This window comes from Crocodylus siamensis, chromosome 10 (assembly GCF_052110815.1).
Source record: "Crocodylus siamensis isolate JL-2025a chromosome 10, ASM5211081v1, whole genome shotgun sequence".
NCBI lineage: Eukaryota > Metazoa > Chordata > Crocodylia > Crocodylidae > Crocodylus > Crocodylus siamensis.
Genome location: NC_143404.1, coordinates 49855723 through 49880581, shown reverse-complemented (window position 1 = coordinate 49880581; position 24859 = coordinate 49855723). Strand labels below are relative to the sequence as shown.

Below are 24859 nucleotides of genomic sequence, written 5' to 3'. Positions count from 1 at the left end.
ATGATTTCCTCATGGTTTTACGAGACCCTGAAGTGCTTTTGGGAGAAGTACAAGCTGCACAATGCTACTCTAGCGACCCTGGTGATACGGGAAGTGGTAAGGGAAAGAGACACCCTATTGCCTATAGACTTACTACCTGGTGACAGCTGCCAAGCCATGTGGGAGCAGATCTTCCACAAGGACCCGCAGAAAGAGCACAGAGATCTGAGCTGGCAGGCAGCTCACCGGGCACTCGGTGTGCAACCATGGAGAAACAGCGTAGGGCAAAGAGGTCCACTGAACTGCCCGAGGCAGACCTGCCACTGGCAGGCAGAAATGATTGACCACTTCTGACTCCCCAAACATCAGAGATATGTGAAAGAAAGTCCTCCTGGTGGTGACAGGTTTCAGAAACCTGACCAGGGAAGCAGTTCTCTACAGGTACCTGACCAGACAGCCAGGGACCCGACAGCTTCCTTCGACCAGTTCATATTCTGCTTCAGGTGTGCACTGTGGAAAGCCAGCTTATAAACTGACACTCAGACACAAACAGGAACCTGCTCATAAACAGACACTCAGACCCCACGGTTGAGGACTGTATTAAAGTGGGACTAAGTAAAATATATTGGCACTGCTCCCAACCTGGAACCTCCTGTCTGCTCCCACACAGAATCACAGAAAATTAGGGTTGGAAGGGACCTTGGGAAGTCACATCCAGTCCAACCCCCTACTTAAAGAAGGACCAGTCCAAGCTAGATCATCCCAGCCAAAGCTTTATCTAACTGGATCTTAAAAACCTCTGAAAATGGAGGTTCCACCACCTCTCTGGGTAACCTGTGCCATTGTTTTACGACCCTCCTAATGAGAGAGTTTTTCCTAATAACTAACCTAAACTTCCCTTGCTTTAACTTGAGACCATTGCTCCTTGTTCTGTGATGTGCCACCACTAAGAACAGTCCAGCTCCATCCTTTTTGTAACCACCCTTCAGGTAGTTAAAGATGGCTGTTAAATCCCCGCCCCCCCTTCTCTTCCCCCCACTTAATAAGCCCAGTTCCCTCAGCCTCTCCTCAGAAGTAATGAGCCCCAGCCTCCTCACTATTTTCATTGCCTTTTGCTGGACTCTTTAATTTGTCCACATCCTTTCTGTAGTGGGGAGACCAAAACTGAACACAGCACTCTAGATGTGGTCTCACCAGTGCTGAATAGAGGGGGAATAATCACTTCCCTTGACCTGCTGGCAACACACCTAGTTTGCCGTTAGCCTTCTTTGCAAGAAGGGCACACTGCTGGCTCATATTCAGCTGACTGTCCATTGTAACCCTCAGGTCCTTTTCTGCAGAGCTGCTGGTTAGCCAGTTGGTCCTCAGGCTTTACTGGTGCATGGGATTGTTCTGTCCTAAGTGCAGGACTTTGCACTTGTCCTTATTGAACTTCATGAGATTTCTTTTGGTCCAATCCTCCAATTTGTCAAAGTCTCTCTGAATCTTAACTCTACCCTCCAGCATATTTGCTACTCCCCTCAGCCTGATGTCATCTGCAACATGCTGAGGGTGCACTCCATGCCATATTCCAGGTTGTTGATGAAGATATTAAATAAAACAGTCCAGAACTGATGCCTGGGGTGCTCTACTTAATACCAGCTGCCAACTAGATATAAGAGCCATTACTACCCTCTGAGCCTGATGCTCCAGCCAATTTTCCATCCACCTTATAGTCCATTCATCCAGCCCAAACTCCCTTAACTTGTTTGCAAGAATGTTGTGGGAGATCCTATCAAAAACCTTGCTAAAGTCAAGGTATACCACATCCATTGGCATCCACAGAGCCAGTCATCTCATCATAGAAGTCAATCCCTTGGTGAATCCATGCTGACTGCTCTTAGCCAACTTCTCCAAGTGTTTAGAAATGGATTCCTTGAGGATCTGCTCCATGATTTTTCCAGGGACTAAGGTGAAGCTGACAGATCTCTAGTTCCCTGGATCCTCCTTCTTCCCTTTCTTAAAGATGGGCACTATATTTGCCCTTTTCCAATTGTCTGGGACCTCTCCCAATCACCATGAGTTTTCAGAGATAATGGCCAGCAGCTCTGCAATCACATCAGCCAACTCCCTCAGCATCCTTGGGTGTACTGCATCTGGCCCCATGGACTTGTAGATGTCTAGCTTTTCTAAATAGTCCCTAACCTGTTCTTTCACCACTGTCGGCAACTCACCTCCTCGCCAAACTCTGCTACCCAGTGCAGTAGTCTAGGAGCTGACCTTCCCTGTGAAGACTGAGCTAAAACAGGCATCGAGTATTTCAGCCGTTTCTGCATCATCTGTTGAGGTTGCCTCCCTCATTCAGTAAGGGATCACTTTCCCCGATTTTCCTCTTATTCTGGACTTAAGGGCACATCTCCGTGCTCTCCAGTGTGGCCTCTCACTAGCTCTGCAGTCCCCTCCTTAATCACTGGACACTCACTCTCCTGAAATACTCAGGCACCCTTCTTCGCTTGACCAACTTCAGTTTCCTTATCTTCCTAAGGGGCCGGGCTTCCAGACCTAGGGTCTGAGCAGAGTGCTGCTACCGTTGTACTTCGGAAGAGGTGAGATCACATCATCCCTGTCCAGAGATGCAGGCTGCCTCCCAGTTCATTTCAGGAACTAATTTGGCTTTGCCCACCCTTGTTCCTAAGCCTTTCTTGAATATTCTCCATCCTGGCGTAAGGCTGGTACCTTGCTCCTCTACTCCCATCTCCTTCTGCTAAGTTAGCACCAGTTAAATATTTTTGGTGTTAGAGCCTGAGCTTTTTCCTCTGGAGCTGCCCGCCACTTTACAGTCACAGTCAGCTTCTTGGTTGTGTTTCGCAGCCTGTGCCAAGCTCTCTGCCGTCAAAGCGAATGGTGTCTGAACTAGCTAGTTTAAGGATGGCATGGGTGTGTTTACAACACCGCATGTGAACGGGATTCCTGGGTTGATCAAAAAGACATATTCAGTCCTGCTTCCCGTACCCGTGTTCGTCTCGTCTGCCGGGACTTGATGGGAGCAAACAGAGGTAACACCAGCATGTGGAAGCTTCCAGTTTTCAGTGACGACTACAGCATGCCGCTCCCCGCGCCGCGGCCGTCTCTTGCTGCTGTCACGGGTTCAGGCCCCGCCGCTACAAGGCCTTGCCACAACCTGGTGCACTCCGCCAGGCTTTGGAAAGCCCCGAGCTGCGACTCGTCCTGCCCTCCCCCGAAAGAAGGAGAACAGCCTCTGCCCGGCTGTTTGCCATCTTCCCCCACCCCTCCCAGGGAGGAGGCGAGCTCTCCCATGAGATACAGGTGCCCGGGCCATCGCATTAGCATCCAGCGCTTTTCTCTTGGCATTCAAAGTCTCTTGTTTTGACGCCGGGTACCGCCGCGCCGGCTTCGCTCCTGGCGGGCCGCAGGCACCGCCGCCCGCCGCCCGCCGCCCGCCGCCCTGGGGGATCTCCTCCCGCCCGCGCCTCCGGCAGGAAACCGCGCCTTGCGCCGGCTTGTTCCCAGCCGCAGCCCCGGTGCAATCCGTGTCTGATTCCCTCACACAAAGTCTTTAAGTGGCAGTTAACACCCCCCGGCCGGCCCCACCACCGGTCCTTAATTAGCCGTCAACAAGTCTGCTCCTCAGCTCCAGCACAGAGCTGCGCCTTCTCCATGGGCAGTTAGCCCGTCTCGGGCAGCTCTGTCAGGGCCACCGGCGCCCTGCTACACCTCCCTCTTTAGTCGGGGCGCCCCTGTTGATCGTCCCGTCAGCAGCATCTCTTTGTGTTCTCGTTGCTCACTTCCTGATCTTTACTGTACCTCATCAGCATTAGCTGTAGATTGGGACAAAAAACCTGCTATGACTTCTTCTTTCTTGCTCGATATTCTACTGAAAAATGGAAAGGCTGTAATGCAGGAGGCCATCACATTATCCGCGAGTTATCAGTCTTCGCGGCTTGGAACTATTTCAAGGGTGCATGATCTGTAATCAGCACACGTTTCCAACCTAATAAATTGTACCTAAACAGTTCAAGTCCCCCCCTGGATGGCCAGGCATTCGCCTTCTATGTTGAATATCTGGTCTCCACCTTGGAGAATGTTTTGCTTGTGTATGCTGTGGGTCTTTCTTCTCCCTGCCACTTTTGAAACAGCACAGCCTCCACAGCACATCCTGAGGCTGTATGAGGCTCTATGAATACAGACCATATTTACTGGGGTCATCAATTCCCCCATCACTGGTGTCACTAAGTCTGCCCTTAACATTGTTTGGGTGTATCCCATATCAACAATAGAGAGCACTACTAGACCCCCTATTTTCATTTCCACAATAGGCTTAGCCTTGCGCCGTGGCCCTTTGTGCCTCCTGAAACTGCAGTCCATCTGCTCTTTGTGAGGAAACTCGTGGGTCCCTTCATTCCCTCCTCCTTTGTTACAGTACCTGGCTATGTACCCCCTCTCTCCACACCTAAAGCACACCACTTCCCTTGTGTCCCAGCTTCTTGTTTCTTTAGTGCTTAGCCTTCCTCCCTTCTTCTGCCACCCTTTATACCAGCTTTTAGCCTATCCTCTCTGTGACAAGGTGGGCTTCTCTCAGGTCAGCCATGGCTGGCCTCCCACCTGCCTCCGGGCATGCTGCCCGCCTGTCTTGCCCGCCATGACTTGCTGGAAAATTACTAAGCTGTTAATAAGGTGGGAGGCTGCCCATTTTTTTGCCCCGATGCCAGGGGGTGCTATCGGTGGCTCCATTCCTCCCCTACACCACAGCCAAAGCCTCGCAGATGGCATCCAGATGTTAGCAGTCACCCCAGCCCCACACTAGGCTCCAGAATCCTCCTGGCAGGACCCTCCTTTAATCCCTCCACTCCAGCAGCCTACACCGCCTTCATCCGGGCTGCAATCCCTCCTCCTTCATAGCTGGCTCCCCTCTCGGATGTGGTCCCCACTCAGGACCTTGGGCCATATACAGGCCTGGCCTCGTCTCAAAGGCCAGGCGGGGTCCCAGGCCCACGATTCTGGGTGCCCCTCGCAGTGGGCCAGTCCTGGCCCCAGCATGGGCCAGTCAAGGAGGCACTCTACCTCTGGCCTCGCTAGCCCCACATTAGCCCTACACCCTCCTGGCTGGCCCCACCACCAGACAGGAAGGCCTTAATTAGCAATCAGCAAGTCTGCTATCAGGCTCCAGCACTGAGCTGTGCGTTCTTAATGGGCAATTAACCCATCTTGGGCAACTCCATAACGGGGCCACTGGCTCCCCGTCACACCTGACTAGTCTCCCCAGACCTGTTTCCCTGATTCATTCTAACATCCAAATTCATTATACGCTGTAGAGGAGTTAACAAGTTGACCAAGGCAAAAAAAACTTCAAGAGAGGTACAGGAGGTCATGAATAAAGAAACCCTAGAAAGAACTAGAAGTGGGTAGCTTTGCCTGAGATTTATGTTTGCTGTTACTTAAGAATGAAGGTAAACTTCGGGAAGAGTGGCAGTGGAATTAATTTTGAGGGTAAACACATGTATGTATATGCATGCATGTGTGTACACATGATCATGCACCTGTTATATGTTAAGAGCAGGACTCATCCATCCTTTCCTCTTAGTGTCAGGGTGATACATTGCCCTTAGCACTGGAGGATCAGTGTGTTCTTAAGTAAATAAAACCAAGAGCAAATCTTCAACAATACCATTGGTTCTAATGTTCAAGGCATGAAGTGAGCTGCTTCTGGGCTCATAAAAACTGTTTCAGAGCCTCACTCCTTCCTTTGTAAAATTGTCTGGGATATCTTTTATATATCAGGAAAAAATGTGTTCTATGCAGTTCTGCTATAATAGCATATCAATAATGATGCTCCACTGGACTGCACTTAGTGGGATGTCATACCTAGTGACTGCAAGTCATTATGTGTCAGTGGCTGCATTTACACAACATGCTATTGCACAGTGGTTACTGCACATTTATTTAGTATTTGTATAAACAACTACTAAATAAATGAACAGTAACCAGTAATGCAGTAGTGCTGGTGAATGTCTTTTAACTGATGATACTGTGCAGTAGCCTAATAATACTGCACAGTAGCATATTAGTACTGTCCGTGCTGTAATGCACTACTGTGCAGTATTATTCAGCTACTGTGCAGTCAGCGGCTCTTGTAGATGTACCCAGGGATGATTACAGCAAATTGTTATCTTAAATATGCAGTTTCATTGATAGAGAAGCTTGTTACTTTGGTATTTATTCCCCTTTGAAGCTCCAGCAATTTCTCTCTCTTTTTTGTCTTTCTGCTTTCCACTGTCCCTTATCTTTTTTGTGGCTAGTATAAATTATATTTTTTCTTCTTATTTTCCCCTACCTGACCCTGATTCATCTTCTTGTTTAACAAGTGTAGCTACATTGCTATCAGTAGGAGTTACTGTGGATTTACATCAGTCTAAATGGAAGGAGAGCCTGGTCTCTTAACAATACTAAATCTGCAGAGAAACTGTTGAGTAAAGGCATTAGCAGCATACTGTTCAAAATGACCAACCTTCTGGGATTCAAATCCAGGGCACAGCCCCTGAGGTCTGCTTTATAAACATCTGGAACCACTTATACCACTTTCATTTCTAGGAAGTGTAGCCATTTTAGTCTGGTGGTATAGGTGGCCATCTCCATGGCTGGAAATGGTATGGCCATTTTCATGTGGTGCAGTGCTTGGTTAATTACCTCCATACCACTGGAAATATTTAGGACAGCTGCTTTCAGATGACACTGCAGTCTGGGCAAATTTGAGGTGGAAGCTAACTAGCCTGGGCATAGTGCTACGTGAATGTGGCTTTGCTGCGTCTGGTCTAGGAAGTGCTTCTTGCAGTGATAGGCAGTGTTGTACTGCATCCTCTCAGCAGATACAGCAGGACACTGCCTGGCACCCTGCTAACATTCAGGGACTGAGCCAATTCAGGACTGGGTTTTAAAATCTAGGCAAAAGCCCCATTTCAGGGAATCATGAGGGACACCAAGGCAAAGCCCTGGAATCTAGACTTTTGCAGAAAATTCAGGATGGCCAGTTGCTTTGACATCATTTAGTCCTCCAAACTCACCCTGGAAAGTTAGCAACAACAATGGAACTTGGTGAGCAAGACTGAAATACATGTCTCTTTCAAGTGTGTAGTGATAGAAGTTATAATTTAGAGACATTCTCTTAATTAGAAGACTAGAGGAGTTGGAAGTTGGGAGATGGTTCCACAGTTAGGGGAGTTAGAGAGAGAGAAAGAGAGCAAGCGAGAGCAAACATCTGGAGAGGTTGCCTACTCACCCACAAATAAAGTTCATTGTTTTGTTCTTCTCATTCATGTATACCTGTGTTTACTGAACCTCATGATCACTACAAAGTGGATTCATTTACAGTTTTGCAACCATGTGAAAGTGAATAGAAAATAAAAACTAATATATGAGGTGCCTCCTCATCATCTGCAGGCATCTTTTGCTTTAACTGATGTGTGTGATCGCAGAGGAGTGATTGATTTCACTTTCAGTATCCAAGGAGTTCTTTGAAGAGCATATTACACTGGCACACAATTAAAATGTTTACTTGAAAGGCTTCAATAGCGGAACTCCATTTATATTGGCAGAAAGTGGGTGTGCTGTTCAGACCTTTATTCATAAGGAAAATATAGTACTGGAGAAAGGCAGTTCACATATTTAACAAAGGTGAAATTCATTCCTCTGCAGTGGCTCCTGTGCCAGTTAGACCTTATTGTTTAAGTGGAACTAAAGGCCAGAAAAAGGCTTATGCATCATTTATGTTCCATTCAAATGCTGAACATTTAGTGACATAGATTGGGAGGCCTGATTCTTTCGACAGGGGCATCTGTCACTCCAAGTGAATATTGTACAAATCCTGGAAACAGAGGCATACAATGAAACAGAACTGTGTCTACAATCTGATTGTGATGAAATGGAAATTAAACCATTCTCATAACATGTCTGCATTTGCATTAATTGCATTAAATGCATAAATCTCTCCAAAATGAACTGGGGGGTGTGGGGAGATGGGGGACACAAAGAGATGGGATAAGAAACTAGTTACCTACATAGTAAGAATTAGCCGTACATTGGATGTTATAGAGAATCTGCCAACACCAAGAAAAACTTAACTCATATATAGCTCCAGGCATTCATCATCAAAGCTCAGAAGCGGGGAGCAAAGATGTAGGAGTTCTTCTAAAGACCATTGCTGAAGACTAGGGGCAGGGGCTCAGTCTTACAAGGCATTGAGCACTTTTGCCTGAATCCAGCAAAGTGCTTAAATGCATGTTTAGTTTTAATCACAATGTAAGCCTAGTGCTAAACACATACAAGTGGTTTCCAAGATTAGGCTATAGTACTCAGCACTGTGCAGAATCAAGCACCAAGCTAGCACCTCTAAGAGCTTCCATATAGATCCTTCATTTCTCCATTTGTATCTGCTGGCTCCTTCTTCACGCCAGCTACCAGAGCAGTGATAGTCTGGTTGACAGTACCAGTGGATGCTATATAAATATTGCATGTTATATGAAAAGATGCTTATGAGAGAGGGACAGAAAGCAAAGCTGATCAATAAAATTAAAGTAAACCCACAATGGAAATGCTTTTAATTCACTGGTCAGCAGAGACAACAAAGGAATAGGCTGCCACTAAAAATGTAGCACCCAAAAATACCATGTTGCTTATCTGAGAGTTATTTCCAGTTTCTTCACTAGCTGGAGTGCAGGTAAGCCAGACTCTGCTGATTTGACCTCACATAAGTAGGGGTGCAAATACCCCTAGAAGTGTGAATTTTCTGATATATGTCAAGCCCACACAACTTTTTCTGCTTCTGTACACTCCAAGGAGACACGTCCCCCAACACACTGGTTTTATCTCAACCGCAAACTGATGGGCACCAATATCTGGGTGCTAAAATAGCTCGCAGCTGAGACAAAATAATGGAAGCTAAGGGACAGATTCTGCATGTGTAAAAAGAACTGCAGAGCAGCCCCATGCCAAAGGGGAGCTCCTGTGTATATCTGGGGATCTCTGACTCAGCCCATGATCCCATCTATTCTCCCCTTTTCACTCCCTCATTATAGATTCATAGATGGTCAGAAGGCAGCTCAACGGATCTTTGAGTCTGACTCCCTGCCAGTGGCAGGAAAAAGTGCTGGGGCCATGTGACCCCAGTCAGGTACTTGTCCAGTCTCTTCTTGAAGACCACCAAGGTAGGGGAGAGCACCAACTCCCTTGGAAGCCTGTTCCAGATTCTGGCAATCCTAACTGTGAAGAAGTTCTTTCTGATGTCCAACCTAAATCTACTCTCTATCAGCTTGTGGCCATTGTTTCTGGTTATGTCAAGGGGTCCTCTGGTAAACAGAGCATCTCCTATTCCCTGCTGCCTCCCCCCCAGTGAATTTGTATACTGCCATAAGATCCCCCCTCAGCCTCCTCTTGTGGAGGCTGAAAAGGTCCAGGTCCCTCAGCCTTTCCTCATAGGGTCTTCCCTGCAGACCTCTAACCATACGAGTGGCCCTTCTCTGGAGCTTCTCAAGGTTGTCCACATCCTTCTTGAATTGCAGTGCCCAGAATCGGACACATTACTCTAGCTGCAGCCTGACCAGTGCCTCATAGAGAGGAAGCATCACCTCCCTGGACCTGTTCATGCTGCATTATAGTGGATTGCTTCTCCTGGACACTGTCCAGGAATAGCCCCTGTACCAGAGAACTGGAGGCAGGAGAAAATTATGAGCGCATTGCTCCCCAAGGTTTCTCCTAGCCCTCAGAAGTCAGAATGGATTGCCTTAGAACAGGCTTCTCATACATACTTCAGTGTAACCTGGGTTACAGGATTTCTTGAGTGCTCTCTGCACTTCAGATCTTTCAATGCATTAGTATTAACTGATAAGTTGTATCTGAGTAGAACCTAGAAGTAAGTCCTGATCAAATCCCTTTATTTTAGGCACAGAACTACTGACAAGAAGGTCTCTGCCTCCGTAGAGTGTAGGTTGGTGTAACAGGGTCTCCCTTGAGGCCCTGCTGCTAAGGAGATGGGAGCAGCTGGAAATAATTACCCTGTGGGGGCAGGCTCCAGCCCTTAAGGAGCCAATGGCGACCAGACTCTGAGAATAAATAGAAGAGAGGGTGAAAGAGGGATGCCATTGGGCACCACTGAGAGAGAGAGAGAGAAGAGGGACACCAACGTGGGATCAACGGGAGCAGAGGGATCCCAGAACCTGGATTTTCACCTCAACTTACCTTGAGTCCACAAGAGCTGCAGTGAGTGTGGGGAGAAGTGGAGCCATGCTGCAGGTGGGAACTGCAGCCGACATCCAAGAACAGAAAGGCTACAGTGGGTCAAAGGGGGCAGCAAGAGGGACAACCCCTGCCTAGACCCTGAAGAGTCTGGGTGGCTTCGGGACCCTGAGGGGAGAGGGATGCTGAGAGCCGGGAAGGCAAGTCCTGACTGCGGGAGAGTTTTGGAACCCATACACTGGCTCTGCCGGGAAAAGCTGCAGGCGGTGGCTGTAACAAGTCGTTAATGGAATAATTACTGCCAAGCGGGTAATAAGTTAAGTAACGGCAGAGACTAAGACCTGGCACAACCTCTGTGCACTGGGTTATTAGAATAGGGCTGGCCAGGAGGCTGGGGCCCCAAGAATAGTCTGCTGGATTGCAGCTTCCCGAAAAGGAGAGTTTCCTGTAACAACAAAGACCTATGGAATAAAAGCATTAAAAATTGATTTTAGTCAACATGGTACTTCCCGCGGGTACTTCTATATGTGACAATCACTTCCCCCCTATTTCATTCCTTAAGATCCAAGTCGTGGCAGGCGGGAATTACGAGGAAAAAGGGGGTACTTGGCGGACGCGCTGACAGTTGGATTCAACAAACCAGTCAGTAACACTGGGAAAGTTCAAGTTCCCTGCAACCCAGCTAATGCAGACAAGGTTCGAGGATATTCTGTTATGGATTCATGTTAATTTTTGTACAGCTCTGTAGCTGATAAGGATAATTAGCTGGCCAAGAGGAAGTTAAAAACTCCCAGGGGAGAGAGAGGGGAGGCGGAGGTGTGCATTGCTTCCACATGTTTGCTAGAAGCCAGCCTGATGGGGCTGGATCCCTCCCCCAGATTCAGTAGCTGACCTCCAACTAGAGGAAACTTTGACCCCAACTACGGCAGGAGTTTAAAGAGATGTTCACAGGGAGGACTAACTTGGTTGAACACCAAGTTGTCCTCAAACCAGGATACACAATCCAGAAGGGATACTTGAGAATCCCAACCTGGATGAGGGAAACTAAAGCAAGAGATTAAGAAAATGATGGATTTGGGAGTCATGGAGGAGTCAAACGACAGTAAATGGTGTACTACCCAATTGTATTAGTGCTGAAACCCAACCATACAGAATGTGGTTCTGTATTGACTTTCATGAGGTCAATGCTGTTTCAAAATGTGATGTGTATCCTATGCCCACGACAGATGAAATGGTGAAGCACATAGGCAATGCCAGATATATACCCACTCTGGACCTAATCAAAGGGTACCGGCAGATACTGTTAGACCTGGCATCCCATGAAATTGCAGCTTTTGCAACATCATGGGGACTTTACCATTTGAAGGCCTTACTTTTGGGGCTATATGAAGCCCCAGCAACATTCCAATGATTAATGGATAAAATACTTTGCCTGCACTGAGCATATGTGACCTTCTACTTAGACGATGTTGTAATATTTGCGAGCATGTGGGTGGACCACCTCCAGTGCCTGAGGGTGGTGTTGCAGTTTATACGCACAGCTAGGCTCATGGCCAGTCTGAGTAAATGTTGCCTAGTGTATACAAACTAAATACCTATGGTAGATACTGGACAGAGAGAAAATCAGGCCCATGATTGATAAGGTGAGGGTCTTGGTTGAGTCACTAGTGCCAACAACAGAAAAACAACTTAAGTCCTTCTTAGGTCTACCAAGTTACTATTGGTGGTTCATCCCACAGTTTGCTGACATCATGGCCCCAGTAATGGACCTGTTGTGGAAAGGGGCACCACAAAGGGTCCAGTGATCATGCAAATGTGAGACAGCATTTGGAGCTGTAAAATGGCTATTGTGTAGCACACCAGTCCTGCATGGTCCAGACCTGACAAAATAATTTATTGTATACATGGATGCCTCAGAGCAAGGCCTGGGAGTGGTCCTCTCCCAAGAATTTGACAATGGGGAACACCCTATCCTGTGTCTGAGTAGAAAGCTCCTCCCCTGAAAGCAGAAGTATGCTATAATAGAGAAAGAGTAATTAGCAATTAAATGGGTAGTAGAAGCCCTTTGTTACAATCTCCTAGGGCAGAAGTAGACAATTATTTGGGTCCATGGGCCACATAGAGAGTTTTGGGGAGCTGTCATGGGCCACTGCCCAGAGCCCATGTCAGGGCTGCTCTGTGGCTCCTCCCTGCTGCTGCCACCACCAGCGCCACCTCTGGGCTCCTGCACTCAGTGAAGCAGCAGAAGTGGCAAGGAGGGACAGGGCAGTCCTGGTGTGGGCTCTGGGCAGCAGCACCAAAAAGGGTCCAGCAGCAGCAAAGGGGAGGTGGCCGTGCTCACCACCAGGTCTTGCTTTATTCTCTTGCCCAGCAGCAGCTCCTGCCCACCTGCCACCACTGCTGTTCATCATAGTTGGGATGGATGGGTCCAGAATGGGCGCTGCAGGGACACTGACCCCTGCATAGGACAGGTCAGGACCGGGCCAGGGCCATGAGCTCAGCCCAGGGCACAGACCCTCCCTGCATGGGTCCTGGCTAGTCTCCATGGGCTGGTGGCGGCAGCAGCTGGAAGGAGCTGCTGTTGATAGGGCTGCCAGGAAATAGAGTCTGGCCACACATCCACCTCAGCCCTGCTGCATCCCTGGGGGTAGAGGGACATGCCACAGGCCAGATGGCACCTGGGCCAGGTGGGACCCGGGGACCTGCCGTGGGCCAAAAAAGTCCCTCCACAGCCTGTATTTTTCCCACCCCTGCCTTAGGAGCTTATTTCCAGTTGGTCACCAACCAAGCCCCATTAATATGGTTTAATGCTATGAGGAAGGCTAACCCCTAGCTGATGAGGTGTTATTTATCCTTACAACCTTTTGACTTCCCCATACACCACTGCCTGAGGTCAGTGCATGTGAATGCAAATTTCTTCTCCTGAGAAGTGGGGGGGGGAGTGGGGTGGATAAAGAAATGGAAGTGTGTTCCATTCTTGGGGGGTGGGGGTGGGGTGGATGTGTAGCAGACTGCAGGTCTCCATGGCTGCAGCCCAGCTGCAGGTGGTAAGAAAGTGATTACAGACCTTCCTAGGAGGACTGAGCCAGCTGATAAGGATAATTGGCTGGTCCAAAGGAAGTTAAAAGCTCCCAGGGGAGAGAGAGGGAAGGCTGTGAGGATAGAAGGTGCAGCAGTAAGCCAAGGTACTCTTTCCGGGTCTGGGGAAAAAAAACCACAGGGTTTGGTTTAACCCCTTACTATTTGTACCTGATGTTTGCAGACATATGGTTTATGCCAGGGGTCAGCAACAGCCCGAGCTCTAAGCAGCTGCTGCCAACCACAGAGCCCAGGCTGCTCCCAGCAGGTACCTGGGAGGCTGCAAGCCCAGCTGCTTCAGGCTCTAGCATGTTGGCACTCCGGCACCTTCCAAGGTAGATATTGTGTTTTTTTCAGCACTCCGGCCAAAAAAACGTTGCCTACCCCTGGTTTATGCTGTGTTCTGTGGGCAAGTTCACCATGGGAAATAAAAGATTGTATGGTGCAACCAGACAACCTGTTACATTATTCTTATGCTTGATTTTCTTTGGTTCCTTTCCCTTGCTGCTTAGTTTTCATGCAATGCATGATATAAAGAGTGCACCCCTGCTAGCCTTGGGTAATGATTACTTTCACTTCTACCTTAAAGGGAACAAGAAAGAGCCAGGAAACAAAACTGAAAGGGGAAACCTTTGGAAAGGCTGCTGTTCTGCTGTGACTCTAGTAACAACCTTTAAAGGAACCACTATTTCTATGCTCCCCACCCCTGCACTTTGAGATCTCCAGAATAAGAGCACTAAACTTCCAATTTTAGGGGTAATCAGAAAGCATAAAGATGAACAAGATGAACAAGGTGATAAGTAAATTCTCTGAAGAGGAAGATTTGAGTGTTGTCTTGTTGTATCCAAGCAGTTTGCCCCCTCCAGCTAGGAATGATTTGTAAAATTCACAGTACCTGCTATAGAGGCTTAATTTTCTTTCAGATATAGTCAGGAATGATTTTTTGTCATATGTTTAGGAATGATCCTAAACTCAAGAAAGTTTACAGTTGTCAAAATTAATTATATTTGTTAAATACTTTTTCAGTGCCCTAACTTGGAAGTCAAGTGAACTCTCAACATGAAATTACACATGTATTAATTGCTTTCTCCAGCACAACTTTTTGATTCATTCTTTTCAAACACTCAGGACTGGATGAGCTTTTAAATATGTTCAGCCATTTTAATTTTACATATTTCATCACCATATTTTGCTTTTCCCTTTTTTCTTCTCATATGCTAAAGCAAAATAGGTGGAAAAGAAAAGCCATTCTCCTCCTTTCCTCCATGCATTTTTTTTATTTGCTTGCCACAGTGGATTTTTGAGTCTGGAATGCACCTTGCTTGGACTGATGAATGATGATGATGAGGCAGAGGAGGAAGAGGATTACAATATGACCAGAGGCCTCATCATGCTAGGTACTGTAGAAACATGTGCCAAGACCTGGTCCTTCTGAAGACCTCTTCATTCTGCATTTTTCATTCAGTTTGTTTCATTCCCTTTTCCTCTAGTCCTTTGCCAGTGACTCATGAGCCACTCAGTTCCCCTCTTCTATTTCTTGCAACGAAGGGTGATATGTTATACAGCCTTTGGCATCACTTCACAGACAAAAGCTAAATGCCTACTGATGCAGGCAGTCTTGAATGATGCTGTCTCTCTTCAATAAAATCCAGCATTATACTACTGATGAAGAAGAGTGAGGGTCCATATGACTTACCAGCACTGCTAGCAACAGTTTAACAGAAGGTAAAGCTTAAAGTAGATGTTTCCCAGCTACCTGTGTTTGTTCACAGAGTTTTGCTGCTGATGCTACACTCTACATGTAAGTTCTGCTTGCTAGTACATGGCACTCAGCGGCCATCACAGTGCACAAAAAAAAGCAGTACTTAGAACCATGTCAACAGCAAACACTGTGGTGCTGATATATTCTGCCCTGATGAGCCCCTGCTTCCTGCATCCTAATCCTATCACTCTCACACAGTTCTTTAGATACAGCTCACCCCTGACCCACTGTACCTGTCTGGCCTCTCCGGAACCATGCCAGAGATAGGGTGGTTTTGTTTTGGCAGCAAACCAGGGAAGCTGAGACCATGTAAATGATTCTTTCCGTAATGATGGTGATGATGATGATGATAACTGTTGTGGCTTCTGCTGCTACTGATAATACTTAGACCAGTGGTTCCCAAACTGTGGGTCACAACTCCAAATGGGGTCACAACATCAGCAGGTAGGGTTGCATGGGTCAGAGGCTGTGGGTTGGGAATGAGGGGCCATGCTGAGAAAATGGGGTCACACTGAGGAAATGGAGGCATAAATGAGGTCATGCTGAGGAAAAGTTTGGGAAGCACTGAGTTAGACCTTTAAAAGCAAATATAATGAACCACAGAAAAAGGATCTACCAGTGGACTGGTTTACACACATATGGACTAGATCCTGAGCTGGCATAAATTGGCTTACCTATCTTAATAGAGCCAATCAGACACCTCCAAAAAAGACTTGAAATGGGTTTATATATGAACTTGTCATTCCAAAGGACTTTAAAGGGTGGTGTGTCTCTGTGGAGAGCACACAGACTGTCTATTACTATTCAACTTCTGTATCATAGAATCACAGAATCATAGAGTGACTGGAACGACTGCAGGCACCTGGGGTCAGGGACAACGACACCTCCCCTTGTAAGGTTTGCTTCACACTGGAGTCTCTGGAGTGCCGGATAGGGGAACTCCAGGCTGCAGTGCAGAGGCTGCGTGCCATCAGGGATGACGAAGTGGAGATTGACTCTTACTGCTAGACTTTTCACCTGAAAAATGGAGAGAAGGAGCAGTACACTTCCCTACAAGTGGAGTTTGGCACCCAAGAAGAGCAACTTGAGACCCTCTGGGTTAGATTATGGGGGAAACGTGGTAAAGGGGATATAATGATAGGAATCTACTACAGACCTCCTAACCAAGAGGAAGATTTTGACCACACATTTGCTAAGGACCTGGCAGAGGCTGCACACTCTTAGTGCATGGTTGTCATGAGGTGACTTCAACTACCATGGCATCTCATGGGAGGAGCACTCTGCCAAATCCATTCAGTCACGTAGCTTTCTCACCTGCATTGACGAACTCTATTTGTCTCAAGAAGTCTATGAGCCAACAAGAGGTAAGGTGTTCCTGGATCTGGTACTGGCCAAAGGGTATGATCTAGTGAGCAACCTGAGAATCAAATGGAAGCTGGGAGACAGTGATCATGAGTTGATCACTTTCTCGATACATCACAAAGCTGGCAAATCAGTCAGCAATGCAGAAATCCTTGATTTTAGGAAAGCTGACTTTCATAAGCTCAGGAGCCTGGTTGCTGAGGCCCTGAGAAACCATGACCTGATAGAGAGGGGAGTCCACAATGAATGGTCACTCCTTAAGGACGTGATCCTTGAAGCACAAGGGAAGTCCATCCCAGCCCATAGGAAAGGTGGCAAAAGGGCTGGGCAACCCCTGTGGCTAAATAGGGAACTCACGGACCTCCTGTATATGAAAAGAGTAGCCAAAGGAAATGGAAGTCAGGTAATATCACCAAGGAGGAATATTCAGCACTGGCCCACACCTGTAGGAAGCAAACGAGGAAAGCCAAGGCTGAAACTGAACTCAAACTGGCTATGGGAATCCAGTACAACAAAAAGCCCTTGTTCAGATACATGGGTAGCTGGAAAAAAAACAAGGGCAACATAGGACCCTTGCTAAACCAAATGGGATGTCAGTTGTCAGCTGCCCAGGAAAAAGCTAATCTCCTTCATGATTACTTTGTGTCTGTCTTCCACCAGCCCAGGGGGATTATCCTGCCAAACAATATGCAGGATTGCCAGGGTATGGGTGAACACATACCCATCATTGGTGAAGATCTCATGAGGAAACACCTTGAGAGGCTGGACATCCACAAGTCAGCTGACCCATGCAGGATGCATCCAAGAGCGCTAAAGGAACTGGCTAACATCATAGCACAGCCAATGGCGAGGATATTTGAGAACTCATGGTGCTTGGACGAGGTTCCTGAACATTGGAAGAGGGCCAGTGTGGTGCCTATCTTCAAGAAAGAGAGGAAGGAAGATCCAAAGAACTACAGGCCAATCAGTTTGACCTCAATCCCTGGTAAGATATTGGAAAAAAATAATCAAAGAAACCATTAACAAGAGGCTAACGGAAGGCAACATTCTGAAAGAAAGCCAACATGGCTTAATTGCGGGTAAGTCTTGCCTTACCAAACTCAATTCCTTCTATGCATAGGCCAGCTGGGCACAAGCCCAGGGGCCCTTACCAATTCAGGGCCCTGGCCCAGGGATCCTCATCAGCAGGGAAGCAAAAGCAGGGTTTAAAACTCGATAGATTTCATAGACATTAGGGGCTGGAAGGGACCTCGTGAGATCATCAAATCATAGGCACGAACTCTGCTGGGGTCAAATGATCCCAGCAAGATATGCATCCAAACGCCTTTTGAATGAGTCTAGAGGAGGTGCTTGCACCACCTCTGGGGGAAGTCTGTTCCAGACCCTGGAAGTCTGTTCCAGACCCTGGAAACTTGGACTGTAAAGAAGTTTTTCCTTGTGTCCAGTCTAAATCAGCGTTCCAGAAGATTGTGGCCCTTAGACCTAGTTATCCCTTGGGGTTGCCTGGTAAACAACTGTTGAGATAAGAGGAGGAGAAAGTTGAGGCATTGTGGGTTAGGATACATGGAGGTAGAGCGGAAAGGGACTTGGTGTTGGGGGGTCTGCTACAGGCTACCACACCAAGAGGAAAAGCTAGACTTGGAATTCTTGAGGCAGCTCTCAGAGGCCATACAGTCTAGGGACGTGGTTGTCATGGGGGACCTAAACTACCCTGACATCTGCTGGGAGGCGCAGTCAGCCAAACCCAACCATTCACATAGGTTCTTAACCTGCATGCAGGATGTTCACCTAACACAGGAGGTATACGGTCCCACGAGGGGGAATGCCTTACTGGACTTGGTGTTGGCTACAGGGGAGGATCTGGTAGGGGAGCTGCAGAATTGTGGTCACCTTGGGGACAGTGACCACCAATCAATCGAATTCACCATACGGCGTAGGGTGGGTAAGATAACTAGTAGGGTGGAAGTGCTTGGCTTTAGAAAGTCTAACTTCAGTGTGCTTAGCAGTCTAGTCAATGCCACTCTGCAGGATAGCAGTATGGCGAGATGGGAGTCCAGGAAGGGTGGTCACTCCTAATGGAAGCCATCCTTCAGGCACAGAGGGAAAGTATCTCAATACGAGGGAAAAGGGGGAAAAGAGCCAAAAAACTTCCTTGGCTAAAAAGGGAAATCCAGGGGAGCCCAAGGGTGAAAAAGAAGGCATATAGGTGGTGGAAGCAAGGGGAAGCTACCAAGGAGGAGTATACCTACTCCGCCCACACTTGCAGTTTGGCAGTTAGAAAAGCCAAAGCAACTACAGAGCTGAGGCTGGCCACACAAATTAAAGGCAACAAAATGTCTTTTTTAGGTATGTAGGGAGTAAAGCGAAGGCACAGTGCAACACAGGACCCCTACTGAACAAGAAGTAGCAATTAGTGACAGAGAGGGGGAACAACGCTGAGTTATTCAATGAGTTTTTTGCCGCAGTGTTTCTGAACAGGGTTCAAGATAAGTCTCTTAATGGGTTCTTAGTTGGGTATCAGAGGGACACCAGCCCACCAACTACCGACGCTGACTTGGAGCAAAGTCACTTGGATGGACTGGATGTGTTCAAGTCAGCAGGACCGGATGAGCTTCATCTGAGAGTACTGAAGGAGTTGGCCAGTGTCATAGCAGAACCACTGGCACGGCTGTTTGAGCACTTGTGGTGCTTGGGTCAGGTCCCAGAAGACTGGAAAAGGGCCAATGTGGTCCCTATTTTCAAGCAGGGGAGGAAGGAGGATCCAAGTAATTATAGGCCAGTCACTCTCACCTCCATCCTTGGAAAGGTCTTTGAAAAGATCATGAAGGATCATATTTGTGGGAGTCCAGCAGGAAAAATAATGCAGCAGGGAAACCAGCATGGATTCATAGCAGGTAGATCATACCTGGCCAATCTGGTTTCGTTTTATGACAGGATCACAAAATGCCTAGGCGCAGGAGTAGAGGTGGATGTCATTTTCTTGGACTTCAGCAAGGCCTTCGATATGGTATCTCATCCCATTCTCATAAATGAAAAGGCTGTGACATAGATGTTTACACAGTCCGGTGGGTGGTAAATTGGCTTAGCAGTCATACCCAGAGAGTGGTAGTAGACAGGTCGGCATCAACCTGGAAGGATGTGGGTAGTGGGATCCCACAGGGTTTGGTCCTTGGACCCGTACTCTTCAATATCTTTATCAGGGCCTTGGATGTGGGTGTGAAGTGTACTCTGTCCAAGTTTGCAGACAATACTAAATTGTGGGGTAAAGTGCACACTACAGAGGGTAGGGAACGATTGCATGCAGACCTGGACAGGTTAGAAAAGTGGGCAGTACAGAATAGGATGCAGTACAACAAGGACAAGTGCAGAGTGCTGCACCTGGGGAGCAAAAATATCCAGCACCCCACTGGCTGGGAAGTGACCCTCTCAGCAGCACAGAAGCAGAAAGGGATCTTGGAGTCATAGTGGACTCCAAGATGAACATGAGTCATCAGTGAGACAAAATCATCAGCAAAGCTGACTGCATGTTATCATGCATCAGCAGATGTATGACAAATTGAATGAAGGAGGTGATACTTTCCCTCTATGAGGCATTAGTCAGACCGCAGTTGAAGTACTGTATCCAGTTTTGGGCGCCATACTTCAAGAAGGATGTTGATAGACTCCAGAGGGCCCACAGGAGGGCCACTCATATGGTTAGGGGCTCAGAGGACAAGGCCTATGAGGAGAGACTGAGGGACCTGGACCTCTTCAGCCTCCACAAGAGAAGGCCGAGAGGTGATCTTGTGGCTGCCTACAAATTAATTAGGGGGACGCAGCCAGGGATCGGCGATGCTCTGTTCACCAGGGTGCCTCTTGGAGTAACAAGGACCAATGGTCACAAACTGACAGACAGCAGATTTAGGTTAGATATTAGGAAAAACTTCTTCATGGTAAGAGTGGCCAAAATTTGGAATGGGCTTCCAAGGGAGGTGGTGCTCTCCTCCACCTTGGGGGTCTTTAGGAGAAGGCTGGATAGGCATCTGGCTGGGGTCATCTGACCCCCAGATCTCTTTCCTGCCTAAGCAGGGGTCTGACTCGATGATCTGTTGAGGTCCCTTCCAACCCTAGCATCTATGAATCTATGTTCTCCTAGATCCTGGTATACCTCCCTTATATAATTATAGGCTGCCACCAAGTCCCCCCTGAACCTTTTCTTCCTCAGGATGAAGAGTCCAGCAGGGAGACAAAAATGGCACCAAGTTTAAAACCCCAGCTTTCACATTTATTTCCCTGCAGCTGGGAGTGGGGCTCTGTGGCAGGCCAGTAGGGGGTGCTCCTGCATTGAGCTACCCACCTCACTGTGCCCGACCACCTTCCCTCTGAGTGCCTCCTTGGGGGTGCCTCACATCTGGCCAACCCCCTGCCTGTAGCACACCCACTAGCCTGGGGGTAAAAACTGCCGCCACCCAGGGCTGGGCTTGATTCTGGCTCTGCATCCCCTGGGTAACACAGGCCTAGTAGCCCTCGAGGGTACTTGACTCACTTCAAGCACTTGGGGGTGCTTCCCTCAGTCGGAAGCACAAATAGTGGTCTCCCTTAGTCAGCCAAACCAAGGGGACCCCAAGGCATAATCTAGACCCACACCCAATAAGTCTCCCACTCTAGGTACAAAGGAGAACTTTAGTGGTTACAAGGGGTAGGGTTGGAATAGGGTACAGGTTAGAGCAATATCAGAGAAATCCCGTAGAGCAAACTGGCATGGCTGGGTAGCCTTTGATCACACATCTGAGTTACTGCAAGCTAAATATCTAGTTAGATGTCGGGTAGCTTACTCACGAGTATCATCCAGAGGCAGCTGGAAATTCCCTCTGGAGGCAGGCAGTTCCTTGATCATGAGTTTTGAGAAAGAGCAAGTTTCAGATGGTCCAGGTCTTCTCTCTCTCTGAGTCTTCCTCATGGCTGCTGCCCCACTCCTCCTGGGCAGTCCTTAACTTATATAGCCCTTATGACCTCATTTACCTCGCCCAATGGAGGCCAGCACCTGTTGGCTGTCAGCCAACCAATTTGAAATGCATTACTAGTTGCCGGGAAGACTGGCAGTTCCTATCTCCCCAGGAAGCCCAAGCCCCTCTCCCAGGTATGCGATGCCAGTCACATAGGCAGAGGGGCAAGTTTCCCCCCTCCCTCAGGAATGTATCCAGCTTAGGTTACCTAAAGAGATAGGGTAAGGTGTGTACCCTCTGCCAGGCCCATCCTAACCAAATTGTCAAAGACCAGAATTTTTGGGGAGAAGCAGAGGTGGCCTTCTGCCATAGGCTTCTCCCCCAGTGGGGCTGGGGGGTCAGGCTGGAGCTGGGCCAGCCAAGAGTGCCATGGAGCGCTGCGCCTGGGCAGGGAGGGGCCAGGCAGGGAGTGCCACGCCGCACCTCTGCAGGTGGGTGGCAGCACTGGGGGAGCTTTTCAGGGGCTATAGCTCCCAAAAATTCACCTTAGCCCCCTGTAGTTACCCCTTCCAGTGAAGAGGTGTGGCACAGTGCTCCCGGCCTGACTGCCTGGCCCTGTGCATGTGTGCAGCTGCACGAACATAGCCCTGCACCTGCAGGTCAGTGCAACGGGGCTGGGTGGGGAGCAAGACAAAGCTGCAGATGGCTTGTAGGGGGGAGGGGGCATAGGAGAGAGGGCTTTCTCACAGTGATAGAGAGACAGTGGGGAAGCAGGGAGGTCCTGTGGGTGGAAAGTAGGTGGCCAGGCTGGGTGGGGGGGTGTGCATACATATGTTTGTGCATGTGTGTGTGTTTGTGTGTGTGCGTGCATGTGTGCGCGTGCACGCCAGTGTGTCTGTGTGCATCTCTATATGCCTGGGCGTGTCTGTGCACGTGTGAGTACATGTGTGTGCATCTCTGCATGTCCATCTGTTTGTGTGTGTACACATCTCTGCGTGTGTGTGCACACATCTGTTTGTGTGTGCATGCATCTGTGCGCTCGTCTGTGTGCGCATCTGTATGTCTGTGTGCATCTGTGTGTGTGTGTGCATGTGTGTGTCTATGTTCATGGAAGGGAGTGTGTTTATGTCTGTGTCCATGTGCAGAGTGAGTAGAGTGCGCACCCATCCGCATCTCTGTGTGTGTGTCTGTGTGTGCATGTGTGCGCGCGCATGTGTGTGCCTGTGTTCATGGCAGACAGAGTGTGTTTGTGTCTGTGTCCATGTCCAGAGGGTGACTGAGAGTAGAATGTGTGCATACTAGTGTGTGTATCTTTGGCTGTAGTGGGGGAGCAGGGGTAGCGGAGATAAGAGGTGGGCATGTGCCCTCTCCACCCCCAGCCCAGCAGGGTCCATCCAGTTTCCTTCACCAGTACCAGGAGAGGAAGGGGACCCTCTCTCCACTGCAACACAGCTCCTGTGTGGGGAGGGGGCCTCCAATTTTGTGTTTGCCCAGGGCCCCAGTACACCTTAATCTGTCTCTGCTTCTATGACCAGGCGACGTATCATCTGGACAAAGGAGAAAAGGTTGATAATAATTTATTTGGACTTCAAAAAAGCCTTTGACTTGGTCTCCCATGAAATCTCCATGGTTAAACTGGGGAACTGCAGCCTTGACAACCTTATGGTCTGATGGTTTAGGAATTGTCTTTGTGGTTGGACCCAGAGAGTGATAGTCAATGGAACCATGTCAACATGGTGCATGGTGACCAGCAGCATCCCCCAGGGCTCTGTACTTGGACCCGTACTTTAATATATTTATAAATTATCTGGATTCAGGTATCAGAAGCGGACTGTCTAAGTTTGCAAATGACACCAAATTGGGGTTCTTCCTACCCAGGTGAAGAACCTTGCACTTCTCCCTGTTAAACTTCATCTGATTTCATTCCACCTATAAATCCAGTCTGTCAAGGTCATCCTGGACATTTGCCCTATTTTGTGGTGTGCTTGCATTTCTCCGCAGCTTGGTATTGTCTGCAAATTTAATCATTGAGCTTTCCACCCCCTCATCCAAGTCATTAATGAATATATTGAATAGCACAGGTTCAAGCACCAATTCCCAAGGGACACCACTTGAGACAGCCCTCCAGGAGGAGGCCATCCCATCAGTTACCACTCTCTGGGAGCAGCTTCTAAGCTAGTTGTCTACCCACCTCACTGTAGACTGCTCCATCCCGGTACTGTCTGATTTGTTAGAGAGAATCCTATGGGAGACAGAGTCAAAGGCTTTACTCTTGAGTGCAGGTCATCTGGACCAGCAAACTTTAAACATCCAAGTGTTGTATAAGATCCCTCACCTGTTCTGGGTTGATTTCATGTAGTCTGTTGCCTTCCCCATTGTCCCAGGGGCATTCAGATAAAAGAGCCCCAAGCCGCACCCTGGGGGCACTGGGGATGGGAACCATGCATAAAAATAAAAAAACAAGAAAACTACTCATGTGCAACAGGATGCATGACACTGTGGGAACGAGAAGTAGAACCCATGCGGGTTACGAGCCGCGCCTTTATCCAGCTGAAGCCAGGTGGTGATGTCATGGGCAATCAATGGCCAGCAGAAATAAGAAGGAACACTGCGGGAGAAGCAGAAAGAGCAGGAGACGTGGCAGAGGCTCTCCACACCGGCGGCAGTCGGTTCCAGTACAGTGAAGGAAGATCCCAGTAGTAGCATCCAAAATTTTGTCTCTTTGTACATGGCAGTGAGGTTTCTGAGAAGTGACATTAGCATGCCTGGCACTTTACAAGCGTGCCAACTGATTGAGAACTGGAAAGACTACATTTGTCTGGGTGTGGAGGTTGCAAAAGGGATGCATAGTTTCACTTTCTGAGGGCTTCAAGCCAGAAGATGTCCTTCTACCTGGATCCTCTTGTCTTTCCTTACCAGGTCTGTCCAATCTGTTGATGAGGAACAATAACTATGCAGGCTACTTCACCCCTTGCCCCGTGAAATTGCAAAATACCCAACCAAATTCCTCAAATTGACCTTGGAGCAGGGGGCTGAAGCCAACACAGTGGACTTTGGATCTCAGGTACACTAACTGAGATGGTCTGTTCTAAAACCCAGTCATATGTCAAGCCCTGGGAAGGCTCAGACACATAATCAGAATGAGATGATTGCTCATTCCAGTGGTGAGATAGATCCTACACTGGACTCAGCTGCAGTTGGAACAGGCAAATCCTTGTTTTCCTCCTGCTTCATTATGAATTCAGGGATCTAGGTTTTCCATTTGCCACGGGAAAAATGTGATAAAACACAGATTTTCTCATCTTAAGGAGAAAAATGCAGATTTTCTCTTTTTTCAGGAGAAAAATGTGGGGAAATGGCAGGTTTCCTCTTGCAGGCTGGCAGAGTTTCAGGAAGCTAGGCAGCTCCTCACGGGTAAGTCGGGGGGAGGGGTAGGGCCCCATAGTGAAAGAGGGAGGGAGTTGAGCAAGGCTGGGGCTGGGAGTGCTGCCTAACTGGTATAGTGGGTGAAGCCTGGGGCTCGGGGTTT

General features: G+C 48.3%; 1 protein-coding gene across 1 annotated transcript; it reads left to right on the top strand.

Annotated features, from left to right (window-relative positions):
* On the top strand, window positions 1–22043 carry LOC149856568 (uncharacterized). Its single transcript, XM_090064079.1, is given in 4 exon segments — window positions 1–96; window positions 16341–16788; window positions 16791–17274; window positions 21962–22043. Coding segments are annotated over 4 exon segments (1110 nt in total).
* The last annotated feature ends 2816 nt before the right edge of the window (window positions 22044–24859 follow it).